Source organism: Gobio gobio (assembly GCF_949357685.1).
Source record: "Gobio gobio genome assembly, chromosome: 25".
In the NCBI taxonomy this organism is placed as follows: Eukaryota; Metazoa; Chordata; class Actinopteri; order Cypriniformes; family Gobionidae; genus Gobio; species Gobio gobio.
The window spans coordinates 19,823,259-19,844,034 of record NC_137121.1 but is presented as its reverse complement, the minus strand read 5'-3'; the positions used below and the strand labels follow the sequence as shown (position 1 = coordinate 19,844,034).

The following is a 20,776-nucleotide window of genomic DNA, read 5'->3' as shown; positions in this document are numbered from 1 at the left end:
ACAGCATGTCTGTGAATCTGTCGGATATACGTTTGATACAATGAGCAGTTGGAGTAAATATCGTAAACAGGTTTAGCTCTAGTCAAGACTAAACAGAATCAGCGACAGACATTTTCTTTGTATTGTGACGTACATACAAGTGAAATATTATTTGGTTGATTACTCCAATGGTACAATCCATCAGTTGTTGATTGGATGGAGGCAGATCGAGATTGAGTTATGACATATTGATCAATAATAGCAATTAGAAACATGCAACATTCGTATACCATATTTCTGAACACAATATTCAAAGATAAAATTAAAAGTAGGGCAGGACTTGCTGTTTTTATCCGAAATGGACTAAACCCGTTATTGTTCCCCTAAAGTTATATTCTAACGTTCCCCTAACATTATATTCAAATGATATCCTCTAACGTTCCCCTAACATTATATTCTAATGAAATCCTATAACGTTCCCCTAATATTATAGTCTAACATTCATTATATTCTAACGTTCCCTTAAAGTTATATTCTAACGTTCCCCTAACATTATATTCTAATAATATCCTATAACGTTCCCCTAATATTATAGTCTAACATTTATTATATTCTAATGTTCCCCTAATGTTATCCTCTAACGTTCCCCAAACATTATATTCTAATAATATCCTATAACGTTCCACTAATATTATAGTCTAACATTCATTATATTCTAACGTTCCCCTAACATTATCCTCTAACGTTCCCCTAATGTTATCCTCTAACGTTCCCCTAGTTATATTCTAACGTTCCCCTAAAGCTATATTCTAATGATATCCTATAACGTTCCCCTAATATTATAGTCTAACATTCATTATATTCTAACGTTCCCCTAATGTTATCCTCTAACGTTCCCCGAACATTATATTCTAATGATATCCTATAACGTTCCCCTAATATTATAGTCTAAAATTCATTATATTCTAACGTTCCCCTAACATTATATTTTAATGATATCCTATAACGTTCCCCTAATATTATAGTCTAACATTCATTATATTCTAACGTTCCCCTAACATTATCCTCTAACGTTCCCCTAATGTTATCCTCTAACGTTCCCCTAGTTATATTCTAACGTTCCCCTAACATATTCTAATGATATCCTATATCGTTCCCCTAATATTATAGTCTAAAATTCATTATATTCTAACGTTCCCCTAACATTATATTTTAATGATATCCTATAACGTTCCCCTAATATTATAGTCTAACATTCATTATATTCTAACGTTCCCCTAACATTATCCTCTAACGTTCCCCTAATGTTATCCTCTAACGTTCCCCTAGTTATATTCTAACGTTCCCCTAACATATTCTAATGATATCCTATATCGTTCCCCTAATATTATAGTCTAACATTCATTATATTCAAACGTTCCCCTAACATTATATTTTAATGATATACTATAACGTTCCCCTAATGTTATAGTCTAACATTCATTATATTCTAACGTTCCCCTAACGTTATCCTCTAACGTTCCCCTAAAATTATATTCTAACGTTCCCCTTAAGTTATATTCTAAGGATATCCTATAAAGTTCCCCTAATATTATAGTCTAACATTCATTATATTCTAACGTTCCCCTAATGTTATCCTCTAACGTTCCCCTAACATTATATTCTAATGATATCCTATAACGTTCCCCTAATATTAGAGTCTAACATTAATTATATTCAAACGTTCCCCTAACATTATATTCTAATATCCTATAATGTTCCCCTAATATTATAGTCTAACATTCATTATATTCTAATGTTCCCCTAATGTTATCCTCTATCGTTCCCCTAACATTATATTCTAACGATATCCTATAACGTTCCCCTAACATTATATTCTAACGATATCCTATAACGTTCCCCTATTATAGTCTAACATTCCTTATATTCTAACGTTCCCCTAATGTTATAGTCTAACATTCATTATATTCTAACGTTCCCCTAACATTATCCTCTAACGTTCCCCATAACGTTATCCTCTAACGTTCCCCTAAAGTTATATTCTAACATTCCCCTAACATTATATTCTAACGATATCCTATAACGTTCCCCTAATATTATAGTCTAACATTCATTATATTCTAACGTTCCCCTAACATTATCCTCTAACGTTCCCCTAATGTTATATTCTAACGTTCCCCTAACATTGTATTCTAATATCCTATAATGTTCCCCTAATATTATAGTCTAACATTCATTATATTCTAACGTTCCCCTAATGTTATCCTCTAATGTTTCCCTAACATTATATTCTAATGATATCCTATAACGTTCCCCTAATATTATAGTCTAACATTCATTATATTGTAACGTTCCCCTAACATTATATTTTAATGATTTCCTGTAACGTTCCCCTAATGTTATAGTCTAACATTCATTATCCTCTAACGTTCCCCTAAAGTTAAATTCTAACGTTCCCCTAACATTATATTCTAATGATATCCTATAACGTTCCCCTAATATTATAGTCTAACATTCATTATATTCAAACGTTCCCATAACATTATATTTTAATTATATCCTATAACGTTCCCCTAATGTTATAGTCTAACATTCATTATATTCTAATGTTCCCCTAACATTATCCTCTAACGTTCCCCTAACATATTTTAATGATATCATATAACGTTCCCCTAATATTATAGTCTAACATTCCTTATATTCTAACGTTCCCCTAAAGTTATATTCTAACGTTCCCCTAATGTTATCCTGTAACGTTCCCCTAAAGTTATATTCTAACGGTCCCCTAACATTATATTCTAATGATATCCTATAACGTTCCCCTAATGTTATAGTCTAACATTCCCCAAACATTATATTCTAACGTTCCCCTAACATCCCCAATACGTTATATTCCAACGTTCCCCTAACGCTATACTCTAACCAGGCTTCATGCACACTTCTACCAATACATTTCCATGACTTTTGAGGCAAATATTTATGACATTGACATTCCATGAAATGTCTGTGTATACATGTAAAATAAGTCCAACAAAATCCATGTTAAATTTTCAAATCACATTATATCTTAAATTAATGACAAGCTATGCAGTTTAATACAAAATAAACATTTATTTAAATAGCGCTGACACCAGTGAGACGGTTAGATAAAATAATGTGTCTGATCCTCAGAACTCCACCGTGTAGCAACGGATTAACATACATCAATGGGAAGCAACAATGTAAAATATGTAGATAAAAGTGTCCTGTAACACTGACAGTAACCGGAACCTTTCAAGGTGGCAGTGCCAGAGACAAACTTTTGGAATACAACATTTACTAACTAAGATTTGAATATAGCTTTGCCTCCTATTTTAGCACATCATCAGCAGATAACACCCCTATTTGAATTCCCCCAAAACAGTCAAGTTAATTTTTTTATTTCTGCAATTTACACCTGCAAGTAACAAACTGCAACTGCCACGTTACCCCATGCCAGGGGCAGAAATGAACTTTTCCATTAAGGGCATTGTAATTGATTTCTAGGGGCATTTTTTTTACCTTCATAAGGGCAATATTTATGATTACCTTTGTTGTCGTATTTCAAATACTTTTGACATAATTTAACCAATTACTTCAGTCAGAATACTATATAGACTGTTACCAATACAAGTTCACCATTAACAAAAGCCGTCTTTACACTGCAAAGGTGGAACATGAAGCTGCATCTGAAATAGCATAAATGTTTATTTACACACGGTTTAATGTTACTCATTAATGATCAAATGAACAGGAACTCATTACAGGATCATTATTGTCAATCAATGCTCTTGATATTGTAATAATGATATTAATGTTGTTTAACACTCTCACAAACACTCCACACGGAAGACATGCGACATGAATCGAATCTGCAGTTTGTGATGGGAGACTTCACGAGTTTCAGTCAGAATTCAATCAGCGCACTTGTTTCAGCGATGACTAATCTGAACGCCTCTGATTGGCCAACACATTCAAAAGCTCAACAGAAACGTGTGGGATTGGTTATAATGCTCAACGCTGCAAAACGAAATTGATGGAATTACGCAGTCGGATGGATTAAGGATTGTAGTTTGTTTAACCAATATCATCACTTAAACATATTACATTATAGAAATATTTTGAACAAATTTTCTGCCTTTTCATGTTTATTTTTTCCAAAACTTTTCCAGGCCTGAAAAATCGCCATTTTAAAATATCATGACTTTTCCTTTCACGACCGTAAAAACCCTGTTAATTTAAATTTTAAAGACACTTGATATAAAGAGGGACCAAAAATTGCCCCATTTCTTTGATCCTTTACTTGCATAAATTTGCGCATCAACTATTGTCAAAATGTTAGGATGCAAGGACGTATTCTGATTAACATTGATTAACCAACAGCCTGTGTGGCCTAAGTGAGGTCAGCCAAATAAAGTTGATGCATTATGATTGTTTTTAGTAAATCTTGCACAAGAAGAAAGTGTATTCATCTCGATTCCACGTTGACTTTGACATCCATTAATGTAAAACAAACATCAAAGAAAGTCATGCCAGAAGTATAATTAGGAACTTTATTCTTTTACAAAAGTACAAATTTAATAGAGATGAGCACTTTTTTTCCAAACCAACCAAACATTCAAAAATTGTTAAATTTAGCAAAAATAGAAATTCTAATAGATATGTTTTTTAGACAAAAGACAATCCCTTGATCAACAATACTGTTTGTCCAAACGTCAGCACAAACAATACGAATTAAAAGCAATCTGAGTGATGGAAAAAGATTTAGCCTCAGATCTCAAAGGAATCATTGCACACGACATGAACGTTGTCCCCCAACATACATCTGTACAACGGCAAAACGTACATGTCAAACAATGTCATTTCCTCTCCTACTGCATGTCATAAAGGGCAGTATACAAATATTCGCTATTTGAGACATAAAATAATGCCCAATGACAGATACTAAATTTATTGTATTCACAAAAGTACAGGATCCAAAATGCAACATTAGTATTTTAAAATCATTACTGCAGTCTGTGAAAACCACCTCATTTTTAACGCATTTAAAAACAAAAAAAACGGTCAAATTAACAATACGTACAACCTGCCATTTCTCCACAAATAAGTTACGAGAGATCCTGCTCTAGAATCGTTGTTGAAGCGATGCATATTAGTATTAGCATATTAGATAATTCCATGCCGTGGGTTTGATTCGAAAACAATGGTGCCCTAGGAGGGCCACTTAAGGCACCATTTCACAGTATACTTAACACAGACACTAGTGAAACCGTACACACATATAACCCCACACTGAGTGTGCGAGACAAAACTGTCACTGAATTTCAAAAGACCATCCAATAGGATGAAAGACAGTCAGTGTTTTACAACACAGAGTTTCTTCATTTTGCATAAATCTGTAACAAAAAACCCCCCAAAACATCCACACGTTTCCTCAGAGACTTAAAGATGCGCTACTTATAAGTTACTAAAAATACTCCCGACTCGTTAGACCTCTAAAACTTTGCATTCACGTTTCCAGTGTCTCTATTGCAAATGAGGCTCTCTGTTAAAAACAAGTCCAGCCACTATTCATATAAAACAAATCTCAATCTCTATCCTGAAACGTAAAACCAGTCCGAGTTCAAGTTAATGAATAAAAAGATCAACATTGCTCAAAATGATGGCTCATTAATCCAAAACAAAGGGGAAATAAAACCTTAAAAGGGTCGCCCAAAGGGGATAATCACATGGTGTCCACAGCCGCCGCCTTGCGTGCTTTTCCAGAACCTTCTCATCTCCAGAACGGCCACGTTTGGAAGTTTCACAGCAACACGCTCGTACTGATCAAAGAGTTCATGCCACAGGTGAGTCTGAAGGCACAAACCGGAGATGAATGCGGAGAAGGAGGGGAAGACTTGAACGTTGAGATTCGAGCAGGTGGAGTACCATTAGGGTGGATGATCTCATCCATCTCACTGAATCAGTGCTACTTCAGAAGGGCCTTGTAGAGCAACATGGACCTGGCTGTGGTTCGCTCCTGCTCCATGCAGAAGATCAAGTCCCTGAGGTTGACCCGGGTGATGCGCTGACGGGTCTGCCGGACTGAAGATGTGGAGGATGAGGTAGAACCGGTCGCTGATCCAGAGGAGCCCGCAGGACACTGAATGGGAATAATGAGAGATTTCGTTAGGTCTATCTAACAACACAGTTGGACAAACGCTGAATTATTATTATTTTGATATATCTTTGCTGTTATTTTGATTTGTTTTGCTGTATAAAATCTCTGCTCTGCAATTACCCTCTCACAACTTATAGCATTACATAAAATAAATAAATGATTCTCAAATATTAGGTCACATTATTTTGTGTTTGTGTTTAACTTAAAGGGGTCATGAATTGAGAAAACAACCTTCCCTTGAGCTTTTGATATATAAAAGGTCATGGTAATAGAGTATCCTGTAAGTTTCAGAGCTGAAAACGTCCTTGTAAGTCAAAGAAAAGCTTTTATTGACAGCTCGATCTGCGTATGTGCCCCCGTGACGTCAAAGAGCAGTGAAACGCAGCCTCAACAGAAGAAGACCAACGCTTCTGTGGCCCCGCCCACTGACTCGTACCTGGCATGTTAGATAAGTAAGAGGCCTACGTGGAGCTAAACCGGATCGAACTTCCAAGCAATAAAGCTTATGGCATGTTTCAAATGCCTGGTTGAACTTTATTTTTACTGAGGATCCAGCACACGTGGGGAAGACATTGCATTCGTTCGCTTCATTTCACTGTGGATTCGTTTGTAAACAAGAGACTTTGCAGGATTTGCAGACAGGATGAGATTAAAAAACTATATTGTGGCTTCTGGATCTGACAGGAATGATGCAACACAATTATGCGAGTAAAAAATGTTTTAGTTTTTTTTATATGTGATAAATTGCACTGTTAGGTTTGATATCTACTGATTATGTACGTGTCTAACTAAACATTACTTCCACGCTATCAAAAGCTTTGTATTTGAGTTGATTCATTGTCCTGCCATTCGTGATCAGAATCGAACATGTATGGGCCAGGGCTCGCACTTAAATAGCAAAATGCACGCGTGTTTGTGTGTTTTGCACAGTTTGCCGTTATATCCATGGATCGGGCTGGCCAAGTAATACAAAATAAAATTCCAATTAATTGCGGGTGGATGAGAGATAAATCATTGTGATTGTTTGATAAAGACATTTTGCGAGCCCTGTGGGCAAATCATTCCGGTTGCCGTTTCTACACATTGGAAGTTTTCAAAACAATTCCACACGTGTAATGACTGGGGAGCCGAAGCTCATTATAATATGCAAAACTGTTATCCAATCATAGCAGTGGGTGTATGCAAAACGGTTATCCAATCATACTTCCAAGTCTTCAATGCGGCACGCCCAAACCAAGCGTTCCAGGAGCTAGGCTCAAAACCATGGGTAGAAAATAGTTACTTATTCATTATGTTTTTGAATGTAAAAACCACACGAACGTCATAAGTTGACCTCAGACAACAATATAGTTCTTCTTTTTTTTAAAGCCGTTCATGACCCCTTTAAAATAATCAACAATCTTTCAAAGACTGGATTAGTTGGATTGCTTTGGGTTTCATTTAAAATAATAATAAAAAAAATAAATAAAAACATTTTCTTTTTTATTCTCAAAGATTTGATTAGGTCAGATTGTTTTGTGGTAAATTTAAAATGGTAACGACAAAAAAAAAAAGAAAAGATTATGCTAAAAGGTTTGGGTTTATTTAAGAGTCAAAAATGAATAAATCGAATAAAACCCAAAATTAAAGCAGCAAAGACCTGAAGACTTTGTGCTAATTAAATCTGAGACGAATCAGTCTGGCCTTGATTAGATTTTTTTTTTTTTTTCAAACATTTCTGCAGTAAAACCCTAGCAGTCATCAAAGATCCTCTGGTTTTGTGCTTTTGTGTTTGTCAGCACACCTGCACAACATGTGATCATCTGTTCCCAGCTCGAGGCTAGAGAACCACACCTCATGCCCCGGGCAGCAGACTTTTGATCTCAACTACAGTATCTCAAAGCAGTTCCTCTTCAGGTTTGACTCAAACAAATGTGAGTGTGAAAGAGCAAGATCACAGCCAAACTCTTACAGAAAACAAAGATCATTCAAATAAAATCTATGCGTAGATATTACTAGTCAAGTCAATGAAACGGAGGGCTCATGAGCAGCTGTCTCCACATTAAGATTATTTACGTAGTCCACCTCGAGGGGAAAGACCTTACATCCAATTTACTGGAGGAGGGAGGAAGATCGCATGTGTATCGTATTCATCAGCCGTACAGGGGGTCTATAGCGTGACATCACTCGGCTGGAATGAGGTTAGGGTCTCCAACCTTCACTGAATACTAAGTATACGTGAGAAGGTGTAAGACGGCCTCTGGGCACAAAACACACACCACACCCTACAGAAACAACGTGCAGCTTTGTGGGATCTATATCACCCTCATACATGCTCTTACACACCCTGGATGATTCCGACTCTCACACACACCCAGGGCTGGCAAAGCTCACGACATGTTTACGCGGGCAGGTCGGTGCGCGGCCTTGTACATCGCTAATGTTAGCTCATTATTCGAAAATTGTTAGGAGCACTTTAAGGGAAGAATGAAATGCGATACTGAAATCAGACATTAATGCCAAAATTTAACCACACCCAGAAGAGACCGTTCCAGGAAGTTGAGTACAAGATATGATCATGTGATAGTAAGCCACTGGTTACATATTGCACACGCTTAAATAAACCTGAAATCAATGCCGAGCACTGGATGCTGTATGTGTGTGTGGAGAAATGTAACGAGCTAGTGCGAGATTTCAGGATCTGATGCCACACAATGGTCTGCAAACATCAAATCAATAAACACTAATGAATGAGGTCTTAAACTTCAAATAAATGGGTCAATGACACACGTGATTCAGAAGTGGCGTATACCTGAATACACCACTTCTATAATGAGCATGTTCCTCCATTTTTAAATTAAGATTAATTTCATATTGTTAAAGCGTGCATAAAAAATCTGTAAACATGTCCTGATATTATAATAAAGAAAATTGTTGAAAGGAAAAGCTATAGTTTGGCAAAATTACTATTTCTTTGAGAAAAACCAAAAGCTATTTTGTTAAAATATTAATATCTTTTATATTAAAATTACAAAACTTTTGCAAGTGGCGGCATGTGGGACAACCAACCAGTGTTGTTGTTGTTGATGATGATTAAAAAAAAAAAATTATGAAAAATTGTTTGTTAATTTAAATAAAGCTGAAATAAAATAAAATATAAATATTACATGAAAAATTAAAATTCTAAATATTACCTAGGTCAGAGGTTTTCAAACTTTATGATGCCAAGGACCCCCAAATATGATGAATCTTTTATGAGGGACCCCCTTCCTAAAATCCATCTATATATTTTTATGTATAAAAAAACATTTAAACTGTAAGATAAATAGCAAGTGTAACATTATAAATACAACATATTGTTTCCAACCTTAAATGGGCTATACTTAATGTTGGATGTATTAAGTACATTTACAATTAAAGAACATTTACAATTAAAAAATATTAAAGCAACTTTCAGAATAAATGTATGTAAGCAGCTTAACGTCCTGCATTAAGAAGCCCAGTGATCAAGATAAAGGGGACTATAGTGAGAAAAACTTACTAGTATGAATATGGCAAAACACATTTAGAAATTAAACAGTTAGAATGTTTGGTAGACTTTATCCATTTTTGCTTTGTCTTTTCTGGGGACCCCTTAGAACGTTCTTGAGGATCCCTGGGGGTCCCCGGACCCCAGTTTGAAAACTCCTGACCTAGGCAACTGAACAATACAAAAAAAAAAAACCTAAGCTTAATAGATATATGGTAAAAACAAAACCTAATAAAAATGCCAAACATTTCTAAACTGAAAATATAACAAGCCAATTCAAAATATTATTAAATACTGCAATGGTATATAAATGATACGGCAAACAACATGTAGACATAAAACAGGAAATGACACCATAGAAAGAAATCCCTGCAGACCCCAATGCGTGTTTCTTAAAAGATCAGATAATTTGACAAGGCATGTGACTCCAAAAACATGATATTTATAAATGAATAATTCATGATATTTGCATACGTTCTACCTTGAAAAACATTTTAAATATAAGTGGGATGTATACACTTGCATGTATTCGAGGTATTAGGAAAAACATTTGTATCATAAAATTCTACTTTTCATGAAAACGGTTTTAAGAAACTAAATGTTTTTCAAAACCATAATAAATACAAAAGATAACATTTCTAAGAACTTGCCGCTTGGTTTAACTAAATTGTTATCGTTGACCAATAATAAAATATTAACAAAAGAGCAAAACAGATCTCAGTAACAAATTCATTTTTAAAAATAAAAATCCAATATGTAATCACCTAAACTCTAGCCTTTAGTAAGAGACAGTTTTACTTGCTCAACTCGATATTGCAGTACAGGAAGACTGCGCTTCACAGTTAGCATGTGTGGGTGAACACGCTCAGGGCATTTTGCCACTATCCTAGTGGTGCGTTAGAGATGGAGCTTGTTAAGCCTGCATAAATGTGTAAAGATATGGATGAATATATTACAGATGTGAGCATTAACATGCCCCAGGCACTGAGAGAAATGTATTTTTTAAACCACATTAGCTGTGGAGTGGAATGTGTAGGGTGCACAAGCTATCTTTTCGAGTGTCATTAGGGTTAAAGTGTGTTATAAACCCTTGAGTTGTGTTTGTGCATGTTCACTGTGTGTAGGACAGCAAACACCTCCAGAGCAACTGACTCCAAACCCTGAAGAGATGCGGCAGCTTACACTTGTAGGTCTCTGAAAGCCATGAATTGAGCAGCACGGCATGAAACGTATCCTTCAACCAGACGTAAAGGTCTTAAAATCTTAAAAACAAATACAACCATGCAAGAAGCAGCTCTGCTCCAAAGCTGCTACCCTAGAATTGAGAAGCCCTTCAACTCAAAGTGACCAAACCACCACAGAGAAAACCCTCTCCAGACAAAATGGAGAGTAAAAAACCTTATTACTCCACCTTATTCCTCCAAACGACTGTGAGCACTTCTGGCCTCTAAAGGTTAGAGAGTGCCTGAGGGTTCTGTGTGTCTCCAGCGTTTGGGGAAATGACTCGCTTTGCCTCTGCACGAACACAGCCCAGTCTCAGCAGAACTGCCGCCTGGGGCTACGCAACCCTGCTCCACTTCACTTTAACCCTGTACTATCCGGCTTTTCTAATGGCAGTCTTTTACTTTGATCCAGGACCATCTAACCTTGTGCAATTACAAAACTACGAGGGACATGGTTGGACTTCAAAACAGGCCGCTTAAAACGCAACTTCTTCCTCGAAGAACATTTAAAAATAAAGATCCTTTACTGGCATCGAGGGTTCCATGAAGAACCTTTAACATCCATGGAACCATCCCATTGCACAAAAGCTTCTTTAGATTATTAAGATGTTCTTGACACTAAGAAAAAAAAAAATTCTTTTAAGACCTATTCACACAAAGGTTCTTTGGGGAATCAAAAATAGTAGTTCTATGGCATTGCTGTCAAAACCCCCCTTTTGGAACCTATATTTTTACGAGTGTAAGATGGTGCTACGAAAGCTGCTAAGACTATGGTCACTTCTCCAGCCCATTTATGATACAATCCTAGTGGTTTGGTGTGTATCAACCATGGATTAAATCTGTAAAGTAGTTGACACTACACATAATTAAAAAGTCTTGCTGTGGGGAAGGGGATTTTCTAATTAGTGAAATAGTGGCAAAGCTGCAGTTCCTTTGCCTCCAGTGAAGTTGAGGAGCTGAGGGGCAGAGCTGGGATAAAATCCAGGCCTGCGGCCCCAACCAAAACAAGAGCATGTGAGGTTTTGCGGTGTTCCATCATTACCTCACCACATAATTAAGTACAGACACAACAAAAAGTAGCATAGCGTCTCATGCTAGTCCGATTGATAAATATACTACATATATACAGTGTTGGGAATAACGGCGTTACAGATAAACGGCGTTACTAACGGAATTATTTTTTTCAGTAACGAGTAATCAAACGAATTACTGTTTCTCTCGTTACAACGCCGTTAGCGTTACTGAGGGAAAAAAATGCGGCGTTAGTCGCGTTACTATAATTGAGCTCACTGAAGCGCTTTTCATCCGAACAGGCTCTCTGTCAGTCGGACCTGCAATGTGTGTGTGTGTGTGTGTGTGTGTGTGTGTGTGAGTGTGCGCGCGCACCAGCCATGCGTGTTGGGGGTGGGTGCGGTGGTACACATAACTGATGATGATTGGTGGGTGGGAGACAAGGTTGAAGTTGATAGGTTGAGTTCACACCTATTTTTTTTCACGGTCTATGGTTCACACACACACACACACACACACACACACACACACACACACACACCTATGACGCACACACATTCAGCGATAGTCCAACGACTTCAAAGGTAGCTTTCGCAAATTGGAAGTATAAGCGCTACTTTTCCCTCGTTGAGGTGAAAGGTAAAAATATTTAAGTAACGTGCAACTTATGCCCAGGAAGAAAGAGTCTCTCCACGCCGGTGGCAAGTGATTCTGAAGCGCCTCACATCATCATATGCCACAAAATTAGTGGCTAAAAACCCAAGTGATAACGTGAGCTCCACTACCACAGGAAAGTATAATACTGATAATATTTACACAATATTTACACTATAGTAGGCCTACTGATAATATTTACAATAATGCATTGAATTTGATAGGTGTCTCTCACATTGTCCCACAGCAACATTACAATAGTGCACATTAATGTACAATGTTTTATAATAATAATTTATTCTATTTAGTGTCCAATTCATTCATTTAACATATCTAATATTGGGGGCATCCAAATTATTTGACATATTTGAACATTTGAAAGAAAAAAAAAGTAACGCAGTAATTACTTTCCCTGGTAATTAGTTACTTTTATAATGATGTAACTCAGTTACTAACTCAGTTACTATTTGTAAGAAGTAACTAGTAACTATAACTAATTACTTTTTTAAAGTAACGTGCCCAACACTGCATATATACAAATATACTATACAAACCCTGAATCCAAATTCTTTCCCCCGCCTTCATTTACTAAAAATCTAATTGAGAGTTTCAGCCACTAATGGAGTAGATAAAACTAGATCCTCTGAAGAAAACTTGGGGCATTCTGGGTGGTTGCTATTGCCTTTCTATGGTGGTTTTAGCATGTTGCTATAAAGTTGTTAAAAAACACAAATTTAAAGATACCTAAAACACCTTAAAGGAACACTCCACTTTTTTTGAAAATAGGCTCATTTTACAAGTCCCCTAGAGTTAAATAGTTGAGTTTTACCGTTTTTGAATCCATTCAGCCGATCTTTGTATCTGGCGGTAGCACTTTTAGCATAGCTTAGCATACATCATTGATTCTGATCAGTCCATTAGCATCTCATTCAAAAAATGACCAAAGACACTTTCAATATTTTTCCTATTTAAAACTTGACTCTTCTACAGTTACATTGTGTGCCAGTACAGTTACTTCTAGGAACTACTTTCTCATTCCTGTGTAATAGTCGCGGATCTTCGCGGCCGTACCATGGCTGCAGCGGCGCAATGATTCGTTGGTATTCTGTGAAACATGGTGGTAGTATACACCTTCGACTTACTATCACAGCCCTTTACAACACACAGAACCATGGCTAATCACACAGGTAAATCCACAACACAATTTGTCGGCTGCAAGCCTGAAACTTTCTATGCAACTACACAAACTTAGTGCCGGTCGCATTGAAAGTTACCTAGCTGGGGGCTACTTTCAGGCGCTGTAATATCATTGTGCCGCTGCAGCCATGGTACGGCCGCGAAGATCCGCGACTATTACGCAGGAATGAGAAAGTAGTTCCTAGCCATATTATAGGTGTAGGAAATCGCAACTTTTCATTTTCAGTTGGTCTTAGCACACGATGTAGCTGTAGAAGAGTCAAGTTTTAAATAGGAAAAATATTGAAAGTGTCTTTGGTCATTTTTTGAATGAGATGCTAATGGACTGATCAGAATCAATGATGTATGCTAAGCTATGCTAAAAGTGCTACCGCTAGATACAAAGATCGGCTGAATGGATTCAAAAACGGTAAAACTCAACTATTTAACTCTAGGGGACTTGTAAAATGAGCCTATTTTCAAAAAAAGTGGAGTGTTCCTTTAACAACCATATAACATGCTATTTTTTTTAGAGGTTTTCTAATATGTTATGCAGTTGGTAAAACACCTAGATAACCCAAGAAACACTTTAACAACCACATTGCATGCTATTTTTCTAGAAGTTTTCTAGTATGTTGCTATGCTGTTGGTAAAATGCACCTAGATAACCCAAGAAACACCCTAACAACCACATACCATGCTAGCTGTTCTGAGTTTTTTTTTTTGCATGTTATGGGGTATTCCGGGTGGTTGCTATGGTTTTTCTAGGGTGTTCTTGGTGGTAGCTGATCACATTATCGATTAAAAGAACCCACCCCAAATCTCTAGATATGGCACATGTTCTAGTCAATGGACTAGATATCCATCACTAGCATATCAATATATTAAATTCTCAAATCTGCCATAATCATTGCTAATAGCCACCAAAACGTATTTTCAGTAAAACAAAAGTGCAGCATGTATGACGAACACTTGGATCAGATATGAATGTCAGAAGATGCAACATAATGTGATTCATCCGGGCTGTAGGAGTTGACATCTCCACACCTTTCCAACTCTGTTTTTTTTCATGATAAAGCATAATTTAAGTGTCTAATTTGACTCTCTGACAATGTACGCATGTCGAATTTGTGTGGTAAATATCCCCGGTGCAAATTCACAAATATTCTGCACACATTTTAGAAACAGCATATCCCTTTCTCGCCCTGTTTCACTCTCTCAGCACAAAGAACCGGGATGCTTCAGGCAGCACTTGCGGGAGAGTGAACATTCTGCCTACATCTGCCTGCAATTCAAACAGCTCTCCCACATTGTGTTGCCTGTATAAAAAAAAGAGCACTTGTCAACAGCTTACATGGCTACAAGGTACACATTAAGCTTGAGGGCGATGCTATACAAACACATGAAGTAGCTCAACAAAGATTGTAGCATGATGGTCTTTAAAACAGTCTTTTTTTGGAGTACAAAAAATGCTCCATTACAGTGGACTGGTTGGTGAATGTCTCCACTACTACTGATTTTGTGTCTCAACTTTAAGTTGATATGACATCGCTTATCAACGGAATGGATTTAACATAAACAATGTTGCAGTTGCATTACGAATGGCGAAATGCACTCCTACTGTGTTTCAATCCAGAATAAACACAATGTATAAAGAGCAATAGCATGAGTTGTAATGGTAGCTGAACAGCTTGAGGGAATCAGGAGGGTAAGCCAAGATGGTGCCAATACCCCTCTGGCTTCTACACACACAGAGGGTCATTGCGGTAATATGAAACAGATTATTTACACAACCAACCAGAGATCTCTGGCAGTGGGGGAGAAAGAAAAACGTAAAAAAATTAAGGATAGGAAATCTAAGACAATGTATATAACCATTTAGATTCACAGATGTTTTTACTCTTTAAACTATCAACAAATACAACGGAAATAGATCTGCACTCTCTTTCCTCTTAAATGCAACAATACGAATAAATATGAAGAAATTAATAACCACAATGTATATAACAACCGAGGAATAAAAATATATAAATCGACAAAATCAACGTTTCCTCAATTTGTATAAATGTTCACAACCACAATGTGTATAGCAACTGAGGTAACGCACGCCCATGGTCTATCTAAAATATAATCATACAAATCAGATGATTAACATAAATTAGACAACCATTTTGTTTTTATTTTTATAGTAACAACAAATAAATGCTATTGAATCCTTGAATAAGAAATCTTTGCAACTGACTGTTCTAGTTAAACTCCAGAAAGGTGTTTACATTTAAGATTTAAGCAAACGCTTAAAACGCAGATAGAGATCAGTCTGTGTGACTTGTGCAAGGTTGTAACTTGTTCCAACTGATGAAATGGAGTGCGAACAAACTAAATGCAAGGAAGGACATGGCGAATCGTGAAGGAAAGCGATAAAAAGAGAGGGAACGAAAGAGAGAAAGGAGAGAAGTGGTAGAGTATGACTTGAATTTAATATTTCATGATTGCCTGAAGGATTTTTCACAGATCAATGTGACTCTGTACCCAAGCCAGTGTCAGCCAGAGAGCGTCAGGAGAAAGCAAAAGAGCGAGAGAGAGAGAGAGAGAGAGAGAGAGTGAGTGTGTGAGAGAGAAAGAGAGAGAGAAAAGTATGAGATATATAGAGTAAAAGACAGAGAAAAGAGTTAAAGGAGGACAAGTATAAAAAATTAACTGAAAAAAAAAAAACAGAGAAAGAAAGTGACAGTGAAAGAAATATTTGGCTCATCGGTTCAGGAGACTGTTAGTCTTCTAAACACCAGTGTGTGTTTGCTCCATGAGACATACACCCTCCACTGCCTCCGTGCCGTGGGCTTCGCCAGAGGCACACATTACCTCCGTTAATGGGTTTCCATTTGAGCAGCAGAAAGGAAGCCAATAACCTATCCACACTAATGGATTAGTCTACATGTAGGCAACCTCTGCAGCTAATCTTGGACCAACTGTTTTCTTTCCTCCCAAAACAAAAAGGAAGAAACAAAAGGATGTCACCATATGTGGGTACAAAAGTAAAATTCTTGAAAAAAGGAGGTAAAAACTCTTGTCTCAACAGCTATGAATCCAAAAGAGTCTCCTACTGTTCTGATTGGTGTCACTAAAGGCAACTTTCTCAAAACTCTTGCAGTTGGAGGGAACTTGGTGAGTGTTGTCCTTCCATGGCCATCATGAACCAATAAACTTACAATTTTAATTAGTGAAGATTAACAAGGGAGGTAATTAATTTCTGAGATGGGCATCTTAAAAGCGCCAAAGGCTTGACTTTGTTGACGGAGCCGAATGCTTTTTCATTGATGTGGGCAAAATAGAGGGGCATCATTATAAGCTGGCGAAAAGCATGCACTTGCATTCTAAAAGAGTTGATGGCTGAACAAACGTTCCTCTTTGAGGTCTATTGTGCTGTTATTATTGGAACTGAAATGTAGATAACAGGTAAAACAGGGTGCTACGCTAAGAGCGGCTACACAAAACAAGATGATCACAATCCAAGCAACATAGAACAGCGAGTAGTAAAAGTACTCCGAGACACGCTGAACATGAACTGGTCATGAAAGCTGAAACGTATGGTAATTGCGAAATGGAAGTTCTGAAGATCTATGCTTCTTCTTTTCTCCTACATGCAGACAGGTGTATGGTTGGATGTTACGTTTTAATCCAAGATAAGATCAGATGCAGTCTCAGGTCTCACCAAGTTCCCAATCTGAGCATCATCAAACCCGGACCATCATGTGAAGTTCTCAAGCACACAGTAGGAATGGCAAATTCCATCTCTCTCATCCTTCAAGGTACTTTTCCTCATGGAGAATGATGCAATATTCCACTCCTCACACATCAAGACTTTTAGAACAGTATTCCAAGAAGGACTGAAAATATTCTGGAGGCCCTGCTCTTCATTTGATCATAGCTACATACTGCAAGGGATTTTCCATTTTGTCAACTCCCTGTACAAACTACAGTAAATCCATCAAGTGTTACACATTGCTTGTGTTTTTAAGCAAGCTTTCTACTATGCGTGTTGAGTCAAAAATGGTCAATGATGAACCAAAAAGATGACATGGTTTATTTACTGAAATTAATTATATAGCAGTAATATCCAGATCTACAAAGAAATATTTCATGCATAAATTAGGGTTATAAAACCACCATTCATTGCATACAATATTATTTGCAACAAAATGACTGTAAAATCTGTCTCTAATTAAAAAAAAACTAAAAATTACATTATTTCGGACTTATCTTCAGTCGAATTTTCAGCAACTAGCTTTACAATTTAAAATCCTTTTCAGTCAGACACTACGATTTTTCTGGGTTGAACAAATAAACCCAATTTGACCTGAAAAAATGCTTGTCAAAGCGCGACTCGATCAATACAAAATTAAGAAAAACAGAACTCATCTTCACTCTTACAAAGCCCTAACCACTAACAAAGACCTTCCACGTCTTGTAATGGTAGCCTAAGGTCAGAAAGAGGCAATTTTTGGCATTACGTTATTCCGCGCAACCCCTACAAACTGATAACAGACTCTTCATGCTCCTTCTTATCATGTCAAAACACATGCAGATAACCCACAGATAGCGCACACAAGACTCATCACATCACCGTGCATGAAAAAACACTGGAGCTCCAATCAACCGGCAAAATCTGCCACAGGAAACAAGAGAATCTGTGTGAATTTTATAATAATGATCCAACTTTAAACAACGGTAACAAACCACCGAGATAAAGCACGATCATGTGTATGCCAAGGTTAAGGTGTTAGGGGACAGAAAATGGGAGCCTACTGATATTAAGGGATGCACTGATATTCTTTTTTTTTGTCTAAATAAAATAAAAATAAAACAAATCAATTGTGAATTCAGGGGGGGGATTTGAGATTTGCTAAAAATTTAATTTGCAATGAAATGTAAATAGCAACAAATCTTTTCTTCCGTATTGTGAATACTGTACAAAACGGAATATCGGGGGGAAAAGTAGGATGGGACAGATTTTTTTTTTTTTAAAGGGATGAGTTTAAGCAGACTAAATAAATGGAGAAGTCTGCATACTTCGAGAAATCTCTAGAGAACATGCATAGACAGATCTGAAACTTTCTGAAACAACAATTTTGATCAAGAATTACAAGGTCAAAATTGCAAAAAAGAAACATACACAGATAATTTGTTCACAATAAAGATCAATAGCATGCATTAGAAAACAGGTTATTTTCACACTAGCTTTAAATTGAAGTGTTTCTTAGAAGTAAATCTAAGTAAAATTAGTCAAATAAAGTAAAAATAGGGAATATATAATTACTGATCTGTTGTGCATGCCTATATGAAGTTTGTGTTGCAGAGAAGTGATACAGGTTTAAAACAACATGAAGGTGAGTAAAAGATGACAGTGTTAAATTTCACATGAACGGTCCCTTTAACGATACATACAGAACAACCACACTCTCAGTTCAATGACTGGTAATGTTTAAACTTTAGACCACTGCTGCAAAAATCTGTGCTTTGGTAGAGCTCATTACTGGCTACACATTTCAATCTGCCTTTGGTATTCCATGTCTGCCCCCACGTCCCCCTCCCTCCCCCCATTCAGTCTCTGCCCTCTGGCCGATCTGGCAGAGGGGGAGATTTTAATTGTGGCTATAGAACTCTGCACGGTTCTTTGCCTGTGAGCGAGCCCTCACTTCAGTGAGTGAGAGCTTGCTTTAGTGATATTGGGTCCAGTCCATCCCTTCAGGCTGCTTTTAATGGCCCTCTCCTCTCTTTCATAGCCGGGGCTGAGATTGTTTTCCATGTGATGCCTGTTAATTCTGCTGCAGGGAAGGGCAACCGTATATTCATTCTCCTTTTCTGTACGAGAGATACATTTCTTCTTGCTTTTCGTCTCCATTTTTCCTACTCACAATACTCTCTTTTCTTGACTTGAGCTGAAAGTTAAAGCCAACATGTTACGGAATGCATGTGGACTGAGAATTTGCTTGTGGTTAGTGGATGCCAAGAATCCCCCCCCCCCCCCCCTAAAATTTTAAGTAAAGTTTTATAACACAATGAAGGTGTATTACACTCTTCACAAATCGAACTGAAAGTTACAACCAACGTTACACTTAAACACATGCGGGTAAAGATCCTGATAGTTAGTTTGGTCAAGAATCATGGTGATCTTCAAAAAAACCAAAACAATAATAGTATAAGAAGTGCACCAGACAATACAAAAACAGCTTCTCTTCCTCTTTTTCCACATGGATTGCTTCTCAATCCGTTGTCCCCTTCTTCCCCCTGGCCTCAGGACTAAGATGAACATGTTAATATGGGCTGCCCATGTTAGGACAGCTCAACTCTGAACCCTCATGTGTGATCTGCCCCCAGGCTCAGTCTGGTATGCAGGCCCACAGGAACTCAGCGGCCTTTATTACAGCGTGCCCTAAAACTCGCCCTTCAGAAACGTCCTCATCACCTGCCCTTGTGACTAATCTACCCTCGAGCAGTCCTGCAGGGCCGCCCTCTGGCCTAAACGCTTCATCAACCCAAAGACAGACGGAATAGCAATCAAACAACAAACCGCCTCAAGGGCGTTGAGCCCAGACAAAGGGCAAGCAAAAAACTGCACCCTTTCCTCAACCGCTGCAAACAAGAACTTGAGTATTTTATCTCTACGTCGCTGAAAAAGTTCCTCGCAGAACAAAACCGCAGGAAGTGTACGGAGAGCGAACGGGGAGCAAGGACGAGGTATTTTGCTGTCAGGACACGGGGGTGGGGGAAGAATGAGTGGAGCCATTATGACATGGCTGCCTGCCGCTCCAGGCCATGCTGCCCTTCAGGCACATTGCTGTGATGAAATCTCTGACTGGACCCTTCAGAGCAGGCCAAGCCATGGACCTCTGGGCGAGGACCGACCCCTTTAGAAAAGTCATATTCATTTTGCTCCACATCGAGGCAGTGTGTGCGCGAGTTTCTGCGCACATGTTGGGGGAGGCACCGCCGAAGGCAACGTTGAGTTTGATGTGAAAGACAGAAATGATGGAATGAAAATGAAGAGAG

The 20,776-nt window shown here is 37.6% G+C and overlaps 1 protein-coding gene across 1 annotated transcript in view; it reads right to left on the bottom strand.

Annotated features, from left to right (window-relative positions):
- Positions 1 to 3,073: 3,073 nt before the first annotated feature.
- LOC307121229 (transcription initiation factor TFIID subunit 4) overlaps positions 3,074 to 20,776 on the bottom strand; it is a gene marked incomplete at its 5' end in the record, with an annotated part of 52,828 nt that continues 35,125 nt past the window's right edge. The window contains one exon of the mRNA XM_079808757.1: positions 3,074 to 6,139. Within this exon, the coding sequence (XP_079664883.1) occupies positions 5,966 to 6,139 (174 nt within the window). The 3' untranslated portion in view covers positions 3,074 to 5,965. The remainder of the gene's footprint in view (positions 6,140 to 20,776) is intronic.